Source organism: Pristis pectinata, chromosome 13, assembly GCF_009764475.1.
Source record: "Pristis pectinata isolate sPriPec2 chromosome 13, sPriPec2.1.pri, whole genome shotgun sequence".
In the NCBI taxonomy this organism is placed as follows: Eukaryota; Metazoa; Chordata; class Chondrichthyes; order Rhinopristiformes; family Pristidae; genus Pristis; species Pristis pectinata.
Window position 1 is genome coordinate 39023262 of NC_067417.1, and position 14678 is coordinate 39037939.

Here is a 14678-nt window from a genome sequence, read left to right on the forward strand (position 1 = left end):
ATTGCCTTTTAAGGATGCGGAAAGTTAAACAGGGAAATGAAATATTGTGGCCTTAATATATCTTAAAATAATTTTTCAATTTTTCAGAATGAAGGAAACTTGCTGAAGAAAGCCTAGTGCCGGGCTGCAGCTATTCATTCTTTGACGTCATTTGGACTTTTCAGTCCACTTACTGTTATGACTCCCAGATATTTATAATTTATTACATAATCAGTTTTGCAGATTTTGTTCCCCATGTCAATAGAAGTGTGTGTGTGTGGGGGGGGGGGGGTGGGGTGGGGTGGGGTGGGGTGGTGGGGAAGGGATAGGAGAGAAAGGAAGTATGGAGGAAATTGCAGGTGCATTTGTGTTACTTCATTGCCCATTTTTCTGTTTGTACAGTACGCCTTCCTATGAATATCCCAATCTGTGCTCTTGAAAAGGCACTCCTTAAAACTTTGTTCATCAGTCCTAACTTCCCTACATGTTGTTTGGCTACAGATTTTGTTTTAGAATACGCTGCAATTTGTTGTAGGTTATTTTCACTGCATTAGTGATGCTATGTTAGTGTAATTTGTTTCTATTTTGACCAACTTAGAAGCACACTAGGAGCCTATATTCCTCTTTTGTGGAAAAAGTAAAGAGGTATTTATTTTTTCACATCTATCATAATTTTTGGATCATAGTTAATGATAGATTTTATTATATCTGTTTCACAGAGGTTTAAAGTCCAAGCACTGCAGTCGGTGTAACAAGTGTGTAGCTGTATTTGATCATCATTGTAAATGGCTCAACAATTGTGTAGGAGGCAGGAATTACTGGTAAGTCTGACTTTCATGTGTTTGTATTAATAAAAATAATATAGCTAATTTCTAATGTGCTTGTCTGGAACAAAAACTAAATTTAACTGTATAACAGCCATATATCTGATTCGAGGCTGTGGTTGGGTTGGGTTTTAATATCATTAAATTGAAATTCAGTCCAACCAGAACCATTCCAAACCCAGACCAAGCTAAAGTACTTAAATTTTACGACCAGAACCTGACCAGTAAATATAAGTCTCATGCGTGCTAGTCATTTGGTGGTAATGATGTATTAATGGTCCTGATGTATTAAGTGGTGTGAATGTTTAGAAGGTTTGGTCTAGTTCCTAGCATTCAATTGCATTGAACTTTATTTCAGTACATCTGTTAAGGTTTTCATTCCGTAAGATGCAGGTGGTTTAAACTAGTCTTGTGTTGTTGGACTCTCTGGTGCCAGTTTCCTTCACTCTTTGGAGTGTTGGGTTCCAAGCACATCTCCACAGTATGTTCAAAAACATATAACTGTACTTTGCATCTTGACATTTTTTAAATGGTTGTTTTGAGGGTGCACAGAAACGTAATGTAGAAGGTAATTTTCCTATGATAGACAATGTAATGTTCACTATGCATTGGACTCTTTGTTGATAAATATTGAAAAAGCAGAGCTAGAAAATGATTGCCTCTTTGTTTTGGAGATCTGATCTGTGGGTACCATGAGAGCAGGACATTTAACCTCCTGTTTGATTGTGGTACAAGAATACCATTTTATTTTGTAATAATTCATGGGTGTCATTTTGCTTTTACTGATTAAGCTGACACCATCTCAGCCTTTGCTCCAGTTCCCAGGTCATTCCTCCGTGACAGTTTCCCTAATTTTGATACATTGTACCTTCTTTGAAGGTGTTCCAAACTTCTTTGACCATATTATATGCACGGGGCTCCCTTGGGTTACAAATGACCTGACTTGTGTAAATCCAAAATTATGCAAATTCTTGCACATGTATTTAAAGCATTTTTCACATGTTTTTATTAAAAATAAAATGTTTCATGGCATTCACTAATGACTGGATAGAGTATGTATTCTATTACTTTAATTATGGGTAGTGTTTGGGTGAATATTTGATGAAATGAAAGAATTATAGCAAGTGTATGATACAACATAGGTTGCAATAGAAAACACAGGTTTCTGACTTAAGGAGAAATCGGCTCATGGACATTTCTCAGGAATGGAACCCATAGATAACCCGGGAACTGCCTGTACCAGGAAAACTCGGGCCAAGGGCAGCTGTTTGGTCTCAGATTGTTCTTAAGTTTTCCAGCAGGGGATCCAATCTCATCTGTGTGAGACCTGCGCAGCTCTGGTCTCCTTAAGCTCTTTTTCAGTTACTACATTACCATAGGCATCTCGCTGCTTCCTCTGAATATCAGAAAAAGTCTTTCTTTGGTTTTGGGTATTTTTATTTGTCTCTTTACATATTAAATCTATTAATCATGATCATGTGTGATTAAGAGCTGAGTTGCTGTTTTCTTTCCACACTGTCTTGAGACTTGAGTCTCGAGCATCCAGACACTCAGCACCCATCACAGTTGCTGAAAGTAATGTTAGAAAGTGATTATTACACTACTTGTGATGTTCACTGACATTGTGTAAAAAATATTTCAAATGGGCGATAACCTGACATTTAAAAATTATGCCATGGTATTGAATCAGTTCAGAAATTTTGCTTTGGAAGTGTGTGTTCAATTCTATTGTTCAGCATCCTTGCCATTGAGGGTGCAAAATATGGCACTCTATGACAGAAATACAGTGTTGTTTCTATCATAGGGTGCCATATTTTGTTCTCCTAAATGCCAAGAGAAAGTGTACTAATAATGTGGGTACTTTGAAAACAAACTTCTTAACTCTAAGTACTGCAAAAAAAATTCCCGACGCCACCATTATAGTTGCATGACTTTGATATCTGAAAATTGCTGTAGAATTTGCAATTTTCTATTTCTACTAGAGGCTGTCTCATTTCATGGATGGATAAATGTGTATAGCTCACTAACGAGATCTGCTGGCTGAAATTTCATGCTGCAACAGTTGCTGAAAAATAGTTCTGCCAATTGAAGATAGTCGAAGGCTTCCCTATAATAATTCAGTAGTCTGTAGATATTCAGCCACATCAGCCTTCATGGCTGGCTGACAGCTCCATGCATGTTCCAAACATTCGCTCCTGCACACTGCAGTGCAGAAATGTGGAATGAGTTGGAGATCAGATGCCAGTGGATATGACCTCCTACTGTGATCCTGAACTCAGCGCTGAGTCTACAGATGGTTTCTAATCTTTATATGGTGAGAGGTCGGATACACATTATATTTGCCCTAACATGCTGGCACTGTGAAGCAGCAGCTCTACCAGTGGCATAGTGGTTTGGTGAGTGAAGCTGCTGCCTCACAGTGCCAGAGACCTGGATTCAATCCTAACCTCGGGTGCGTCTGTGTGGAGTTTGCACTTTCTCCCTGTGACTGCATGGGTTTCGTCAGGGTGTTCCAATTTCCTCCCACGTCCCAAAGATGTGTTTGTTGATGGGTCAATTAGCTGCTGTAAATTGCCCATAATGTATAGGTGAGGGGTACAATCTGGGGGGAGTTGGTGAGTATGTGGGGAGAATAAAAGTGGGATTATTGCAGGATTAATTTTAATTTGTGGTTGATGGTGCAGATCTGCTGGTCAAAGAGCCTGTTTCTGTGCTGTATCTCTTTATGACTGTAAATGTATTTTTTCAAGTTTGTGTTTTTTATTTATTTTAATTATTTATGTATTTCCATGATTTTAATTTCTGTGATCATCAGAAGCATTTAAAAAGAGTAGAAAGGGCATCCTGACAGCATAAATATTAAAAGGATATCAGGGCAATCAATGAGCCAGGCCTCAGTTTGCACTGCCTGGAGAATACTTGTGGCTGCAGGGCCTGGACTTTGCTAGCCGCATGGCTGCAAAAGTCAGATGCAACCTGTGAGCATTCCATACCATCTATTCTGAGGATACTGGTTTATATGTTGACTGGTTGCAAGGAAATTCAGTAATTCTGTGTTGAGTCGGGCCCTTTCTTTTAAATAATGTGTTATTCACATTATTTGCTTATATTTTTCTTACTGTAGGATATTGAAGAGAAAGTTCATACTTCTTTAATCTTTGCTAATAATGCTCAGCCATCCCTATGTACCACATCAGTTAATTCTACTCTTTGACAGCGAGAAACCACAATAAAGTTGTTCTGATGAATAGAAGAGTTAACAATTGTAACAGTTTCAGAGCACTGGTCTTTACAGCATACATTGTTGAATACTCATATACTTCATATTATGCAGTGTTATTTTTAATTTTCTTTCTTATGTAGGTACTTCCTGAGCTCTATTATCTCTGCTCTCCTTGGTGCTCTGGTAATTGTCTCCATTTCAACCTTTGTGTTAATTGGATACTCTGCGGATGCAAATCTGCTTCGGAGCAACCCAAAATTTGCACGTAAGTTTACCTTGCTGAATTTTAATTTCCAACAATGTGATGTCCCTGATGCTTTGTACAACTATAAGTTATTTTGCTACCTGTTTTAATTAACTGTCTGAATAATGTGAGAACTCTTTCAGGAGTCACTTCTATTTTGAATCTTTTTCTTCCATTTTCTGTCTTTTTCTTGTATGTTTACTTGAGTGACTCAATTATGTTTATGAATAGAGTTGTATGATTTATTGCTTTCTTCCCATTGCTAGGATCCCAAGACCATGTATAAAGACACTGCAGTTCCATTGGCTCATATTAGTGAATTTGCCAGAGATGATTTCAATTTCCCCATTAAGAATTTCATTTCAATATTTAGTAATAACATAGGATGCCCAAAAGAAAATGCTTTTTGTTTAAAAATCATGCATACAGGAAAGGTAGTCTCAAGGTATTGCACTTAGTGTTTAATATTCAATATACATGATGGATTTACAAAATATTTATTTATTTGCAGTGTCATGAATATACACATTACATAGAATACATATATTTACTGCAAACAGATATTTATAAAATCTGCTTTTACCATAAATATTGGGTTTTTGCTGATCATTCTCTTTGAGAGACTGATTTCTTGTGCCGTTTGAGTTTCTTCATGACATAAGAGAAGAGGAATTGTCTGTTTAGCTCCTCAGGCCAGTCCCCATTACTTAATGCTGATCTTTTAGGATGACATAATTACATTTTCCCAAGTCTCTAAATATCTTTGGTTAAATATCAATCTCAAATTCAAATTAACATTTGCCCTACTATTAATCGCAGAAGTTTGCAGAAGCATGTTCCAAATTCCTACCACACTCTACATGTAGATGTGTTTCCTATCTTTCCTCTTGCTGGGAAAAACAAGAAATACTTTAAATATTCAGCAAGTTAGGCGGTATCTATAGAGAGAGAAACTGAGTTGACATTTTATGTTGATACCCTTTCATTTGAACTTTGCATAAGACTAAATTATTTGTTCAAGTCTAAGATTTGCCTGATCATTTCTCTGCAACCACCTATTTCATTTGCCATAATAACTTTGATCAAATTACCCCCTCCTCTTCTAAATTCCAGGGAATGCAACCTGTTTTGTGGAAGAAATGAACTAAATTTAGCAAGAAATACAAAACTGAGTGTCAACAATAAAAAAAGTGTATAGCAAAATATATGTGGCTTCCTCAGAGGGATAGGGAAGAGAAATTATAATGGAGAATAAAGAAGATGCTGAAGAATTAAACAGATTTTGTATCTATAGGAAAGGTAATATGTGTAGCAGAAAGAGTGAAGAAAGAAAATACTAATAGTGTAAAACTGAAAGTAATTATTACTAAAAAGAAAGTACTGGAAAAATTATGGGGACTAAGAGCTGACAAATGCACTGGACTTTAATAGCCATGTCCCTGGATTGTAAATTTTGTAGCTGATGATTTTCTAAAATTCCCTAGATCTGGAACATACATTGCAATTCTACCACTGCTAATCATTAAACAATTTAGGCAGAATTGGTACAGTTTAACACAAAAGAAATTGCATTGGACTTACCTAATTGAATAATTTGAGAATTTAAGCAGCAAGCTGGATAAGGGAAAATCAGTGGATGCGGTACACCTGAATTTTCAAAAGTTATTTGGTAAGGAACTTCACCAAAGGTTATTACCTTATGTAAGGACCTGCAGAATTGTGATTAATATACTAGTATTAGGGACAGAGGATTGGTTAAGAGAGAGGGAAAACTGAATAGGACTATGAGCCATTTTCAGGTTGGCAGGTGGTGACTCATGAGATGCAAGAGGGATCAGTACCAGGCCCTCAGCTGTTACAATTGATATCAATGAATTGTCGGGGATGATAGAAAACTGGGTGGGAAATCAAGCATGAAGAAAGCTTCGAGTCTGTAAAGAGTTGTAAACGAGACAAGAGGAGACTAGAAGATATATAATGCAGGATTTTTTTCTTAAATTATCCATGCACAGGATTGGATGTCTCTGACAAGGCTGGCATTTATTTTCCATCCCCAATTGCTCCTAAATTGAGGAGGCATTTAAGAGTTAGTCAGATTGGTAGGTCTAGAGTCCCATATAGGCCAGAATGGTTAGGATAATAGATTTCCTTCCCTGAAGAGCATTCGTGAACCAGACAGATTTTACTGACAATCCAGTAGTTTCATAATTACTGTCCAGATGAAGGGTCTCGACAGGAAATGTCGACTGTCCACTTCTCTCTACAGATGCTGCCTGACCCACTGAGTTCCTCCAGCAGTTTGTTTTTTGCTTCATAATTATCAATATTGAGACAAATTATTTTTGACTTCTGTTTATTTATTTAATTATTTAATTTATGTCTGTAGCTTACTGGTCCAGAACTATGCTTGCATGTCCAGTAAACTAAACATTACACTATTATACCCACAAATATGCTACTTTTCTTGCCATTGCAGGTAAATTACAAACATGATTATTTAGTGGGGTTTTGGTGTGCGGGTTTGTGAAAAGTAGGGAGTAAATATGAAGGTGCATCAAGCTGTTAGTAGGGCAAATTGTGCTTTGGCCTTTATTGTAAAGGGGTTGGACAGAAGTAAGGATATCTTACAGTTGTTACTTATTACAGGACCTTTTGTGCGGGCCACACCTGACATACTATGTACAGTTTCAGTCTCCATTCCTATGGAAAGTTATCTGTAGAATTGGTGCAATTTAAGTTTGGAAGATTGATTCCTAGGGCAAGAGTTTTTTTTCCCAGTGATGGGTCCATTTTCAAGGAAGATTAGAAGAATGTGAGCTGACATCATTGAAACACTAGATTTTGAGAAAGGTTCTCAGAGTTCATGGGAAGGGGCTGCTTTTGCAGTGCAGAGATTCCAAAGTCAGGGAAGTATAGACATAGGATCGTGGGTTTGTCATTTAGGGCAGTAATGACAATAAATGTCTATGCAAAGAAAGTTGTGAATCATTGGAATTATCTATTTCCAAGGGCCAAGAATGTTCAGTCATTGAGTGCATTCAAGTCTGAAATTCATAGAATAAGGGGATTTATGGGGATTGTATGGGGAAAATGATGTTGAGGTAAATGATGATCTTGATATTGAATGGTCAAGCTAACTCAAAGGGGCAAATAGTATAAACTGCCATTCTTCTAGTTCTTGAGTAATAACTCCTCTTAATTTAAGTTTTAAAATTCAAAACCTTCAAAGGCCAATGAATCCTTCCTAAGGTGAACTGCTTGCAGCACTCCTGACGTGGTCTAGACAGGACTTCAAATAGCTGCAGTGTAAACTTTTCCCCTTTGTACCCTAGTACTGTTAATTTAGCCATTGTGGTTGTTTTCTGCATTTGTACTTGACATTTAATCCATGTTAGAGAGGAGGGGCGGTTGCGTTTTTGATTAGGGAGAACATTACACAAGTAGTTAGAGAGGTTATTCCTGGGGGATTGTGCAGTGAGACTATATGGGTAGAACTTAGAAATAAGAAGGGGGTGATCATTTTGCTGAGATTGTACTGTAGGCCCTCATTAGTCAGCAGGAATTAGAGGAGCAAATATGTTGAGAAATTCTCAGAATAATAGGCTTGTAATTGTAGGTGATTTTAACTTCCCTAATATTGACTGGGGCTACCACAGTGCTAAGGAATTGGATGGGGCAGAATATGTTAAGTGTGTCCAGGAAAGTTCTCTCAATCAATATCTAGATGGCCCAACGGGATAACGGGCAACACTTGATCTCCTATTGGGAAATGAGGCTGGGCAAGTGGCTGAAGTGTCAGTTGGGCAGCATTTTGGGACACGTGATCAGACTTATCTTTTTCCATAATTATTCTAGAGCTAAGAAATTAGTTTTAGAATAGTTATGGAAAAAGATAAGACTGATCCACAAGTTAGTCCTAAATTGGGTCAAAGCTCATTTTGATGGCATTAGAAAGGAAGTTGCATAGGTTGACTGGGAGAGGCTGTTAGCAGGTAAAGAGACGTTTGGCAAGTGGGATGCTTTTAACAGTGAGGTAGGGAGAGTTTGAGGCCAACATGTTCCTGTCAGAGTGAAGGGCAAGGCTGGCAGTATTAGGGAACCCTGATTGATGAGGGGTATTGAGGCTCTGGTCAGGAAAAAAGGAGGCATAACAGATCCAGGCAGCTGAGGTCAAGCGAATCCCTTGAGGAGCATAGGGGATGTTGGAGTGTACATAAGGGGGAAATCAGGAGGGCAAAAAGAGGACATGAGATAGCTTTGGCAGACGAAGTAAAGGAGAATCCTGAAAGATTTTATATTAAAAGCAAAAGGGTAACTTAGGGAGAACCCTTAAGGTTCAATGTGGTTGTCTATGTGTGGAGCTACAGGAAATGATCAAGGTCTAAAATGAATATTTCTCATCTATACAGCAGAGAAGGTCATGAAAGCTAGGGAATTTAGGGAAGAGAACAGTGATGTCTGAAAGATATCCAGATTACAAAAGAGGTGCTGGCAGTCTTAGGGCACATAAAGGTGGATAAATCCCTGGGGCCTGATCAAGTGTATCCTTGGACATTGTGGGAAGCCAGGGAAGAAATTGCTTGGGCCCTGGTGAAATGTTTGTATCATCATTACCATGGGTGAGGTACTGGAAAACCAGAGAATGGCTAATGATATGCCTTTACTTAAGAAGTGCTACAAGGACAAGTCGGGAAACTATAGGCCGGTGAGCCTAAGATCAGTGGTGGGAAAGTTACTGGAGGGATTCTGAGAGAGAGGATCTACCTGCACTTGGAAAGACAAGGACTAATTAAGGTTAGTCAGCAGGGCTTTGTTCATGGGAAATCATGTCTTGCGAATCTGAAGAGGTGACCAAGAGGATTGATGAGAGCGGGGTGGTAGATGTTGTCTGCATGGACTTCAGCAAGCCCTTTGACAAGGTCCCTTGTGGTAGGCTGATCCAGAAGGTTCAGTCATATGGGATCCAGAGGGATCATATTGGATACAAAATTGGCTTGGTGGTAGGAGCTAGAGGTGTTAGCAGAGGCTTGTTTTTCAGATTAGAGGCTCCTACCTACTATTTTAGTCAGTTCTTAAAAAAAAAATTAAATCAAGTTGGTCGTCCTTTAATGTGCCCTTCACAAATCTGTCCTGTTTCTTTCTGATTAACTAACTATTTTCAAGGCTTTTAGTTGCTCTGTATTTAATGATGGATTCTAATGATTTCCTAAAAAGGGATGTTGGACAAATTGGTCTATCCCCTGGTTTCCCAAGCTTGCCTTTTCTTTAAATAGTGGAATAACATGCACAAATTGTCCAATCTAAAGAATGGTTTCTGAATCAAGAGGACTTTGAAAGATTATGGTTGAAGCATCTGTAATGTCCATTATATTCATAGGGATCTTTCAGAGTTTTTTTTAATTCTCATGTTTTGTCAGTAGCATGGATTTTTAAATAGAAGAAACAACTGCTGTTTGCTGCCATTGCTCTTTGATATTAATATCATATCTGATATTCCTTAATTAAAAATGCTACACGGAAATGTCAGTGATTCTGCTCTCCATCTCCAAAAGAATCAAAGGAAATTGTATGAACTGATATAAATTTATACTGTTATCAAACTAGTCCTGCTTTAAGATATCCTGAAAGCATTATGGTTTTTTGCAAAAGCTCTATGAATTTCTTAATGGTACACTAAACCATGACCACAGTCCTCTGGCTCAAAAATAACAAATTTGAAATATTTTAATTAATTTGAAGTATTTTCACTCTATCATGGAAATATTTCAAAATCTAAGGAATTTAATATTTTTGATGTTTTATAAAGTTGTTTATTTGATATTTCAGCTTTCACCTTAATAATTTGCATGTGCCAACCTTTATTTAGAGCTTAACATAACATTTCTAAAGCTCCATTTTTATTCCTTCCTGGTTTGATGTGTTTGAAAATTGTTTAATGTGATTGGCAGTTCAGCCAACTAGACAACATCACAGTTGCTGAACATTTGGGGTCATCTTGAAATGAGACCTGACAGCAATACAGGCGACCCCCACCTTTCAGAGGGATTGCATTCCTCGAAAGCAGTCGCAGTTTTTGTAATGCAAAAGCCCTTTGCCCAATGAATCCCATGTTAGAAATGGAGATGCATTCCTACAGGATAAGCCATTTTAAGCCATTTTATCGGCGAATACAAAGTGACCCACCGCTGTTATTTATTAGCTGAGGCCAACATTAGACTCGGGATGGAGCAGGCTTGTGTGAAAGAAGCAACAAATATTGTCAATTTTTCTTTTTAGTCACTCTGCTGTGGGGCAATAAGATTTGGACATGAGTCACCACTTCGAGTGGATTGGCAGTCACAGCCAAGGCCCTCCTTTGCTGCGCCCTCTCCAGTCCAAGGACGTGAAGGTGTGAAGAGACATCTCAGAGTGTAGTGCTGCTGCACTGTTTGTCTGTGAGGCATTTTCCCTGACACACAAGGTCCGTGCATTAGGAAAGGGTTCAGGAAATGGGGATATCAGGGAAAGGGATGGAATCCAAAAATTGGTGGAGGGGGTTCATGGGAGAAAAATGTGTAGAGGGAGATCAGGAGGGTAATGGGTTAAAGTGCGGTGACTTAGTGCAAGTGTAGTAAAGGCTGAGGGAGTACTTTAAGGAGTTGGTCATGGCTACTGCAGCTTCCCACAATGCAGCACATCAGGGAAAATGCCTCGCAGATCAAGGGCTCGACAGCGCTGCACTCTGTGATGTCTGTTCCCATGTCCTCTTACTGGAGGAACTCGGTCATAACTGCCAACGCAACCTATGTGGTGACATCATATCCAAATCTTATTGCCCAACTGTATTGAGTGACTAAAAAGAAAAAACGACAAAATTTGTGGTTTATTTTGCATTTTGTGTTTATTTTTTTCCAACATAAATTCCATATGAGCAAACTTTATTCTACATCTCAAATTTTTGGGTATGATTTGTGAATTCAGTAAGAGTGAATTTCTGTAACCCAAACGACCATGATGCGAGAGGTCGCCTGTACATGTCAAAAGAGAGGAAATTCTCGCTATGGGATCTTTATGAGAATATTTCTTTGAGGTCAGCAGTGAGCACTGTTGTTGGTGACTCTAAATTCAGACCATTATGTTAACACACAGAATGAGTGCATTGGAGCTCAATACAGGGGACCCACATGTTAGGGCAGTTTGGGTAATGGAAATCCTCCCTTACAGAATTCATAAACATTACCACAAATTCTGATACGCGGAGTAAAAATTTGCTCTTATGAAATTTACATGGGGAAAGAAAAGTAAATAAATAAACACAAATATTTTTCACCTTTCATTTTTTGATGCATCTGCAGATAATGCGGTTTCATGTTACGTAAAATAGTCATGCAGACCATTTCCTAGGAATGCAATCCCCCTTCCTTCCCATAATGTGGGGGTCACCTGTATTCATGAGCTGCTGATTTAAAAATTCAGTTTGATTGGCAGCTTCATTGCATATTTTTAATTTTTCAAATTTATCCCACAATAAATGAAGTTTTAAACAGGCTCTCATCTTGAATTATACCTGGAACCATGAAAACAAGGGCAGATGGGGAGAGAACTGGTGGAGATTAAATCCAATTAAAACATTATACTCTTAATTCCAACAGTCATAAACGACACAAAGACCTGGCTTGCATTTTTGCCACATCTTCCTGTTCATACTACCACAGCTGCTATTCTTACTATCACTGTGATCACCAACGGACTAAGTCTGACTGCAGTAGTACTTTTGGGCCAACTTCTGTGCTTCCATTTCTACCTCTGTAAGTAATATACAAAATGTCTGCTCGAATCTTTTCGTCAGTCAGATTCACCACTTGTATACTGCTTTTTTTTAAGGAAATTAGACCTGTTGAACTTTAAATTATGTGTTAAAGATTCTGTTATAATTGAATGATTGCTTAAATGTTGAACTTGATCAAATCTCTACTACAAATTAGTTAAGCATCTACTTTGACAGGTCATAGAAAGTATGACAGACCATACAAAATAGGCTTAGCATATGGCATTGAAATTAAAGCCTTTACCACAGTAGAGCAGACTGATCTGACTTTACCAGAAGAGTAATTCATTTAAAAGAGTAGTTAGTCCTGGACTGTTCCTTGTGAAGTTGTCAGTTGCAGTATGCTGCTAAACAATTTTATTTTTACCACTTCTATATTGTTTCAAGGGAACCAGACAGTGCAGACTTCAAAGCTTATATTCCCTCGTATTTATCTTCATGTGCTAATTGAAGGGAAGACAGATATTTTGTAAGACTCACCCTGTGGGCAGCATAATGTAACAGTTAATTGGACTACTAATCCAGGAGTCTGATGCCTGGACAAATGCAGACAATATGAATTATGATTCAATCAGGGCAGTTTAAAAATTTGAAACAGATTCAAGAATGTGGAAATAAAAATAAGTAGAATTGGCCTTTACTCTTTTCATTCATGTTCAATTGATTGGCAGATCACTTTTATGTCCCATTCTTTTACTGCTCTTGGTTGTATTCAGACTTCAAGGCCAATTAATGCCATCCTTATTAGCAAGGTGCACATTCTGAGATTGATTTTTTTTAAATACAGAAATTAATTTATTATAGAAATCTAAATATAATCACCAAACACTATAAATAGTAATGTATAAAATGATGCCGAGAGGTAAAATGTGTTCTGAATTGAAGACTTTTACAACTAAGCAAAGTGGAAAAATATCTTTCAGCAATATCTGTAGGTAAGTCATTCTGGAAAATGGTTTTGTGATGTCAGTTACCCTTTACAAACCAGAGCCCAATTGATAAATGTTGACAGGCGGTTTCCTTTGAGGGACCTCTCAACAGAGTTGAATCCTAATGTCTACCATGAAGCAGTTTCCAGTGTGGGTCACAGGAGTACCAGTTAGGAATGGCAATCAATTTGATTAGTCCCATGGAATCTTTCATGACCTGCACAGCAGGCAGAGCTGACCTTGATTTAATATATCATGCAAAACACTCCCTCAGCAGATAAAGCACTTCAATCTTGCAGTGAGGTTGAAGAGGTTTGAACTAATAACCCTTCTGAAATAAAACTTGTATTTCTATAATTACCACAGTTACTGCATTCCAGAAGTACTTCACTGGCTTCAAGTTATGGCCTGAGGCTGTAAAAGATGGTACATATGTGCAAAAGAAGTCTTACTGATGGCTCATATGTTTTGCCTGTGATTTTTCTGTCCATTAAATTATGGCCAGGGTTACCTTTTTTTCTCCAAGGTGTACTGCATGTGTGCCAATAATCCAGGCACAAGCATATAATTGGAAAATATCTTTGTAATATTCCTTCTAATGAAGTTTTTGTATGGAAGCAGTTTGCTTGGCAATTCAAAAATGAGGCTTTATGAATGAATGTGAAAGTAGTGCATGCATCCAAAACCACTGATATTTCATGTAGAAGCAAAATGAACCTTTTAGCATTCATCAGATGAACTTCACAAAGTTTCCTTGATAAAAGTAGGGTCTAATAGTATTTTGTACAAAGAACAAATGTTGATTTTCTTTGTAAATTATCAAGAGCTTGTAAGGCACTTTGCAGATATTTTTCAGTTTACTGCCTTAACACATTTTACTTATAAATTAGATTTTTCATTCATGTCCAAAGCTATCACTAACATCAGCAATGAATTTTATTAGCATTGCTCATCTTCCAAGAGATTCAGTGTTGAAATTGCAGGTGGCACATAACTGGGATATGTTCTTTTCCTGACAGTGTGGAACCGACTAAGCACTTATGAATATATAGTACGCCAGCGTCAACGGCGAATGTCAAAAGTCTCACCCATAGATGATGTAGAAGAATTGCCATCGAGATCTATTCAGGTAGCAAGGTGTCAGTTTTCTATAGATGATGCATGCATTTTATAATTTTGGATACTGTCCTGTGCCTGTTCAGAAAATTTTGCTTATTTTCTCATGTTAAGCTGATTAAAATATTGCAAGTGGATGAATAATGGGTTGTAAATTATGAAGGAGTGGCAGCAGTGGGAAGACTTTTGTTTGTAAGAATAAATAGAAGTTAATAGATTCTAGCTAATAAAATAATGTTAAGGGTTGGAAATCAGTAGATAAGTAGCCTAGGCAAAATCTGTGTAAAAGAAAGAAATGGTAAAATGTGGAGGTGTACAAAACATTGGGTCATCATGCTACAGTTGTACAAAACATGTTGTACAACTGTGCTACAGTTATGGGTAGTGAGGAAGGTTGTCGAAGGATACAGAAATGTGGGCAAAGAAATGGCAAGTGGAGTTTAATCCGGACAAGTGGGAGGTGTTGCACTTTGGAAGGTGAAATGTAAGAGGAAAGTATACAGTAAAATAGAAGGACCCTTAACAGCATTGATATACAGAGGGATCTTGGGATGCA

The 14678-nt window shown here is 37.8% G+C and overlaps 1 protein-coding gene across 2 annotated transcripts in view; it reads left to right on the forward strand.

Moving 5' to 3' along the window:
- The window catches only part of zdhhc1 (zinc finger DHHC-type containing 1), a 47491-nt gene that overhangs the window by 13257 nt on the left and 19556 nt on the right, over positions 1 to 14678 (forward strand). For both annotated transcript variants that reach the window (XM_052028674.1, XM_052028675.1), the window contains exons 4-7: positions 699 to 800; positions 4167 to 4291; positions 11902 to 12057; positions 14026 to 14135. In XM_052028674.1, coding sequence (XP_051884634.1) covers positions 699 to 800; positions 4167 to 4291; positions 11902 to 12057; positions 14026 to 14135 — 493 coding nt within the window. The remainder of the gene's footprint in view (positions 1 to 698; positions 801 to 4166; positions 4292 to 11901; positions 12058 to 14025; positions 14136 to 14678) is intronic.